Below are 8,324 nucleotides of genomic sequence, written 5' to 3' on the forward strand. Positions count from 1 at the left end.
CGGTGATGCGACAATATTTATATGTGCGGGCGGAGCCTGACATCTGTCGTCATCACGTCACCTGCCTAAAGGCGTGATTAGAGGTGGCTTCAGCCAGGACACGCAGGGGCGTGGTTCCCATACATGATGTTGTACCGAGTGAATTGACTGAAAGGGAACTAGAAAAGAAGATAAAGAGCCTGATGTTGAAGGTTGTTTCATATTTACAACTAATTTAATCCGTTCCAAGATGGCTGCCGCAGCTTGTAAAGATTAACCAACACAAAAATGACTGTAAATCAGCTAATTTTAAAAACATTTAGATAAAAATTGCTGTGGTAGTAACAGAGTTATCTCCAATGCATGACATTTAGCAACAATATCACATAAAAACATTTTATTTTGAAGGTTTGACCAAAGCAAATACTCAGCTCTCACTTGGCTTCTGACGTAACATTTAACTGTAATTAATCAGTTTTTTTCCGCACTCCTTCCACAAATCTTTAAGCTAATTAACGTTTATTTAACTTTTTAGCTTACCTGTTTGTTCTGCTGTGAACAGATAAGCAGCCCTAAGGCTCCTCTGTGGATATTAAGTGGATTGATTTTTCAGCAAATACTAAAAAAACAAAAACTAATGACCACCGAGACCACTTATAAGAACACACTCTTCTAAAGATCAGCGCAACTGTGAGGCGGAACGCTCCAGTCGTAATTGAACACCCACAAAACACGGAACGACACCGGTGTGGAGTCGTTCTTCAGCATGGTAAAGTCGGAGGAGGAGAGAGGACGGGAGGCAATTACCGAAGTAAAGAGAAAGATAATTCCCTAATCTTGTCTGGTTGCTTTCATGGGCTCGCCTCGCTCCGCGTCCTTCACTAATGCGGCCTCTGGAATAATTTCCCTGTTGGGACTTCTGGTTTCATTTCCCTGCACTCGACCCGGCTGACCCCCACCAGCAGCTCATCAGTGCCCCGGTTCACGGTGACATGGACGGGCTGCCTCATCCGAACGGATCTGCTCTTGTTAGCCCCTCAGGAACAAACAAACAGAAGACAGTTAAATGACTGAGAAGTAGATCTGCTGAAAGCACTTTGGTCCAGTTAAGAAGTCCTGTTTGAGAGCTGAGAGATGAACTCACCCAACAACCGGTGTCTGTCTGTTAGCAAAATATCTCATGAACCACTTGACAGATGTGAAACAAACTCACAGGTGGTAGTCAATGGATGTAACTGAGAGCCTTTGRATCTAATTCAAGATGGCCGCAGCACTTCTGTTCTGCTGCGCTTTATTTTTTAGCTAATTTTAGCTTTTGGCTAATGTTTAGTTATTTTACCTTTTAACTTCGGCTTTGCCTATTTATGCATTCAGCTAAAGTTCTGCCTTTTTGAGCTTTTAGCGGCAGTTTCCCCAGTTTTAGGTTGTGTTCTGCTGCTTTTAGCTTGTTTTGGTTTGTGTTCTTCTAGTTTTGGCTTTTTTTTCTACTGGTTTTACTTTGTGTTCTGTTGGTTTTAGTTTGTCTTCTGCTGATTTTAGTTTGAATTCTACTTTAGCTTACGTTCTGCTGGTTTTATCTTGTCTTCTGAATGTTTTAGCTTGTGTTCTGCTAGTTTTAGCTCATCTTGTAATGTTTATACTTATTTTCTGCTGGTTTTAACTTGTCTTCTAATTGTTTAGCTCATGTTCTGCTCATCAGTCAGCAATCACACTGCATTTTCATAGAAAATGGTGTTTGTAGTTTGTTTTCATAGTAAAACATCGTGCTAGCTAATACATACCTTTATTTGTTTAAAGCAATTAGCTGTTTTTTAAGTTTACTAATTACTTTTAGTGACTTCACCTATGAAGCTTTATGGATAAAAACTGCAGTAACGCTGTTTAGCTGCTTATAAAATGCTCAGACTTCTTGTTTTTGTAAAGCTCCATCAGTCGATTCAGAGCTGCCTGGAACAAGATGAGTCTTCAGCAGATGTTCCAAGTAAATCCATGTCTTTAGTTCAGAACGTTCTGAAGTATATTAGACGGAACCGTTCAGAAGATTGACCTGAAGTGTTGTTTTGAAGCTGCTTCTCCATCAAACACCTTCATTTTTCACTTCACTTCCTTTCTCTCAGACCTCTTTGTCAAACCTTCAGGCTGTGAAGACAGCGATTTGCACCGCGAGAATATTACTTTATTTAAAAACAGGAAAAATGACTTTTTTAAACAAAATGAAACTCCAACTGTTGTGTTCAGCTTTGTGAAAACTCACCACCATATGCTGAGTTATCCGTCGTAGACGTGTGAAAAAGGGAAAGAAAGCATGTGAGGTGTGATAATAAAGATGCACTTTCTATTATTATTATTCCTTAATCGTGAAGTATTGTTTCCATGGAAACCATTGAGCTTTCTGTTTTAGACTGTGGCTAAATGAAAACATCACAAGGTTACAGATAAACTTCCTCATTGTTTTCTGAGAAAGTACAAATTTAATTCTAAGGCTTAGAGACTGAAATATTTTCCTCGTTATTTGCAACATAATAAAACTGACAGGTTAGAAAAAGGATTTTAAATGCTTTGTTTGGTTTTAAGTGTCAACAAAACCAGATTACACTTCCAACTCGTACACTTTATTGTGTTAACGACAAAACTGATGTTCAGATGTTTTATTTATTCATCCATCCATCCATCCATCCATCCATCCATCCATTTATTTCCCCATCTATCCATCCATCCATCCATCCATCCATCCATCCATCGATTTACTCATCCATTCATCCATCCATTGATTTACCCATCCATCCATCCATCCATCCATCCATCGATTTACCCATCCATCCATCCATCCATCCATCCATCCATCGATTTACCCATCCATCCATCCATCCATCCATTGATTTACTCATCCATTCATCCATCCATCGATTTACCCATCCATCCATCCATCCATCCATCCATCCATCGATTTACCCATCCATCCATCCATCCATCCATCCATCCATTGATTTACTCATCCATTCATCCATCCATTGATTTACCCATCCATCCATCATCCGTCCATCCATCCATCGATTTACCCATCAATCCATCCATCCATCCATCCATCCATTCATCCATCCATTGACTTACTCATCCATCCATTCATCCATCCATTGATTTACCCATCCATCCATCCATCCATCCATCCATCGATTTACCCATCCATCCATCCATCCATCCATCCATCCATCGATTTACCCATCCATCCATCCATCCATCCATCCATCCATTGATTTACTCATCCATTCATCCATCCATCGATTTACCCATCCATCCATCCATCCATCCATCCATCCATCGATTTACCCATCAATCCATCCATCCATCCATCATCCATCCATCCATCCATTGATTTACCCATCCATCCATCCGTCCATCCATCCATCCATCCATCCATCCATTGATTTACCCATCCATTATCCATCCATATTTTTATTTTAACCTAAATGGAGAATTCCACCCTTTTCTGATTAAGACTTTTGACGATTAATTCTGTTCATAACCTTTATGGACAGAGTTTCTAGGTGCAATCAGGGGGTGGAGGGAGTCCAACACATTGACCTCAGGATTCCATCACTGCTATTTGCAGATGATGTGGTCCTGTTGGCCTCATAGTGCAGTGATCTTTAACTCTCACTGGAGCAGTTTGCAGCCGTATGTAAAGAACAAGATGGTGGATACAGGCGGTCAAAATTAATTTTCTCTGCAGAATAGCAGGACTCTCCTTTAGAGATAGGATGAGAAGTTCTGCTATCCAGGAGAGACTCAGAGTAGAGCTGCTGCTCCTCCACATCAAGATGAGCCAGTTGAGGTGGTTCATCTGGTTAGGATGTGTCCTGCATGTCTCCCTAGGGAGGTGCTCCAGGTATATCCAACTGGGAGGAGACCATTCAGCTGCAACCTTCATTCTGAGGCAACTGAACAACCTCTTCTCTACAACTACACCTTAAATCCATGTCCACCCTAACACTGACAGGATCAGAGACAATGGACAGCTCTGTTTGAGTCCAAGCCACACCAGAAATGAGCTTGAGAATTCAAACACAACTCTTGTTTTGGTTGTATAGGGACCCGATAGCAAGAGTGACGTGAAGAAGCAACAAGATGCCACCAACCCATGAGTCTACCACCTGGTTCCACGTTAGCTGGATGGCAGTCAATGCGGGGGCCTGGGTGCACCTAATCCTGGTGTTACAAAGTGGCTGTTGGGCATTACAGCAATCTGAGCGAGTCAACACTACTGTTGTAGTGTTGACGTTATCAATCACACTTTTCTCTGGAGGACATCTGTCGTCCATCTTTGCAAACCCGACATGTCCCACTGGTTTGGTGCAGCAGAAACAGTGATCAAACATGAGGAGCTGCTCTGTTTTCTGTTTTATTTTCCAACGTGGTCCAATAAGACGATCCAAAAAGACGATCAACACAAAATGTGCCACAGGAGCCGAGAGGAAGTTTTATTTACAGAAATAAAATAAAAAGGACAGTTTTATGTGCCCTTTGTGTAAGAGACCCAACTCAGTCCAATATGTGAGTTGTAAAAATGTCCAACTACACAGTTTTTGAAGTGCAAAATGCTTTTTTTTCTGCTTTGTGATATGAACGTTTCGCTGAACTGTTTGGGTTTACATTTTTCTCTGCTGTTTTTAAGACTTTGTGAAACAGAACAGAGAATTATCTCTTGGTCCAGATTCGTTATGTTCTCAGTTAATTTGCCACAGGCGTCCCGACAGACCCGTTAAATCCTCTCACTGTTAACCAGAACGAAACAAAGGAATCAGAATATTGGTGAGATGTCAGCCATTGTACAACCGTTCGCCTCGGTAACTGGAGTTACAGATGGGCAAAAAGTCAATCCAATTTTAATTGTCTAAAAATCGACAAACTCAGTCCATAATTCCTGTTTTTCTAAACTGAAGCCACGTGGCGAACACCAACCAAATAAGCAGGCTTTGAGAGGGACAGAAGATGTTGCAGGAGTCTCACAGGACTGGCTGTCCGCTGCCTGTACCTGCTGCTGCACATCAGTGTGTGATTATTTCTCAGTGTTTGTGATAAGAGCAGTCTATAGTGATCCAGGGGGACGTATAGATGCCTTCCAGAGATGTAACGTTTGCTGTTATTAGGGCTAATTAGTGTCAGGATGAATCTTAGATTCCTCAAAGGGTTCATCACATATTTGCATACATCGCCCATCTAATAATCAGCAGACCCACCTTCTGGAGTCCAAACTCTTTCTCAGTGGTTTTGTAACCATCAATAACTCTCTCTCAGGTTGTCAGGAAGTGTTTATTTATGCCATTATGCATTTTTACAAACAATCTGTTAGGATCAGACGTTGGTAGTTCCCTGTTACTTAATTAAATCAAGACACCCACTCAAAAATGACTGTTACTCTGCTCACAAATTAACTTTTAAATAAATGTTAATTTTGAATATTATTTTCATTGGTGTCTCTTTTTCAGCTCCAAAATAAATTGCATAATGTAATTCTGGTTTAGATTACAACATAATCTCAAACCTTACCAAATGAATCATTAGATCAGTGCATTTACTTCATTTTGCTTTTTTTTCACACAGAAATAAATAAGCAGACAGAGAAATAAAACAGAGTCTTTGTGTGCATTCATCAGTCTTTCCTTGAGGGACTTCCTTCTTCGATTTGTTTGAGGACAGATTAAAGAGGGATTACAGGTAAAGATCTGAGTACAACACACACAGTATCAGCTAACAAAGCTTCATCGACTGCCTTCCTGTCAGCCTGTTGTTCAATACTGTCTGCACACACTGCCTCATATCAAACGTCTGCATGTATACAGTCAAGCAAAGGTCAGCTCATGCAAAAATTAACCACGTAGTTAGAATATTTTTTCAGCTGCTCCGAAACAGTATTGATCTTTTCCACTGGAAACTCTTTAATTACAGGTCTGCTTTACTTTGCTGAATGATTCATTTTTCAAGAAAGCGGCTGCCTTCAAACTCGGGTCATGACTCTGTCTGATATGAGGTGTTAATAAAGGAAGCAGCCAGTCCTTATCCTCCCTGGAGGCCTACATGCTGACGGTCTGAGCTACTGTATATTAAAGGCCTTGAAACAACCACATATATTAGAAGACGATCATGTAGAATGATCGTATTTCAGACGTTCCTCTGAAATGCATCCCCTAATAAAAGAAAACAACTCCTCTCCTTACCTCCTCCGCTGTCCTTCTCCTCTTCCTCGATACTGTTCTTGATGCTGTCGTACTCCTCGTCGATGTTCTGGTTGCCTCGGATCTGGCTGAGCACGCGGCGGGCCTTCTGGGTGAGCCCWCGCTGGATCAGCCAGCGAGGGCTCTCCGGCAGGAAGAGGAACCCCAAGAACTGGAGCAAAGCGGGAAGCACTGACAGACCCAACATATACCTGGAGGTGGAGGAAACACAAAGAGGGAAACTGTTTATCTGAAAGGTCCACTCGCGTACGCAGACGATAAACCAGAAAACTTATTGTGCGAACCAACCTCCATCCACCACGATGCATGTAGCTGAAGGCGCCGTCGATGAGGCTGGCGGTGAATTGTCCCCCGGTGATGAAGAGCGTGTTGACGGTCACCAGCTGACCCCTGAGGTGAGGTGGAGACGCCTCGGCAATGTAGACCGGCACCGTCATGGAGGCGACACCTGGACAGCAGAAAATGGGCGGAGCAAAGCTGTCTTAAACAGCTACAACTCAGGTGTGGTAGCAGCTGAGAGTCATCCCTAACTTTATACTCTGAGCTTCCTAAAGGCCCCGTCACACTAGACAACTTATGCCTACTTATGAACGTCTTAAATACATCTACATTGAAGATGGTATTGAAAAAATCAACAAGAAGCTTCAGTTTGGCATGTACATAATGTAATTTGAACAAATTGATCAAATATATAAATTTATTAGCAATTTAGACATAAAATGTTTTATGAGTTGGCATAAGTGGTCTAGTGAGACAGAGCCTTTACATAGCAATATTACAATGAATTATTTCACTTTTACAAAACAAGGAGTAAATGGTTGACAGAGAGGTGTTAACTTTACAAAATGTCAAAATCTCTGTTTTAATTTTATTAAAATCATAATTTGCTACCACTAAGGTAGAATTAAATTACACAGATGAACAGAGTACACAGTTGAACCATGTAATCTAAATTTATTCAACTATAATTTATGTGTTTGTAGTTTTGACAGTGAAATTTATGATTATTTTAAGAATAAAATAAACAAATTTAACTAATATTTGTACTCATTATTTTGTTTGTGGTGGATGTAAGGTGTAAAACAGGGCTATTCAATTGGCCAATTGTTTTATTCATCTCTTAGGTACAAACCCTCAGTTTTCTACTTGAATTACTGTAAGATCTTTTAGTTAAACCTAGATATGTTTGGTATCTACAGAAACATCAGAATCGTGGCTACAAGCTGGTTAAACATTTCAATGAACACTCAAGACAGTTAAAACTACAAGCAGTTGAAGATAAAACTATGAAAGTGAAAATAAAATTGGTTTAAAATTTTGGCAAGTCAGAGATGTTAAAAATAATACATGTGTTAATTTTAAGATAGATAGACCTTTATTGTCATTGTACAGAGCACAATGAAATTATAGTTCAGAACACCCATTCAGAAGAAGACAGAACATAACAAGCATGGGAGAACAGGTGCCCTGGGTCATGCAGCCACAGACCCTGCACAAAGCAAGGATCATGAAAACATCATGAGGAGGCGCAACCCTTAAAAGAAAAAAACTAAAAACCACACAAGGGACGATGAGGAAAAAACAAAACATCATATATCAACAATGTGACACACTATGGTGTTTATAAAAAAAAGACCCTCAGTCGACGTAAACATCCAGGAAGAATTTAGTCCAACAGCTCAAGGCCATGTAGGAGAGAGCCAAATTCTGTAATCAGTTATTTGGGAACAGAAGAGAATGTTTTGAGCCAGGCAGACAATAACAATTTTCCATCAGCCTTAATGTCCGCTGGTACCTCTCAATGTGGCAAATCCAGTCAGACAAATAGTGTGGACCAATCCCGCCGAGCTGTCAGCTTTCTCCAACATCAATTCCATCTGGCCAGCAAAGTCCAGGGACCACAGCCGGTCTGCGACCCTCAGCAGAACCGCTTGCAGGCTGAGTCCAGCTCACTCAAGGCAAAAGCCTGAGTGCTTATAGTGTTTTATTATCACTACATTTATTACATAGGGTTCTGTATGTTGTATTCCTGATTAAATGCAGCAAAATAAACCATTTCAAAGGAAGAAATACTCGATTTATTTACATAATAAATTTGGATGTTCGACCCCT

The 8,324-nt window shown here is 40.7% G+C and overlaps 1 protein-coding gene across 1 annotated transcript in view; it reads right to left on the reverse strand.

Moving 5' to 3' along the window:
* Positions 1-8,324, reverse strand: part of slc2a13a (solute carrier family 2 member 13a) — a 44,355-nt gene that overhangs the window by 28,880 nt on the left and 7,151 nt on the right. The window contains exons 2-3 of the mRNA XM_014018865.1: positions 6,501-6,660; positions 6,195-6,403 (exon numbers count right to left, since the gene is read on the reverse strand). Of these exons, the coding sequence (XP_013874319.1) occupies positions 6,195-6,403; positions 6,501-6,660 (369 nt within the window). The remainder of the gene's footprint in view (positions 1-6,194; positions 6,404-6,500; positions 6,661-8,324) is intronic.

This window comes from Austrofundulus limnaeus, unplaced genomic scaffold (assembly GCF_001266775.1).
Source record: "Austrofundulus limnaeus strain Quisiro unplaced genomic scaffold, Austrofundulus_limnaeus-1.0 Scaffold204, whole genome shotgun sequence".
Lineage (NCBI taxonomy): Eukaryota > Metazoa > Chordata > Actinopteri > Cyprinodontiformes > Rivulidae > Austrofundulus > Austrofundulus limnaeus.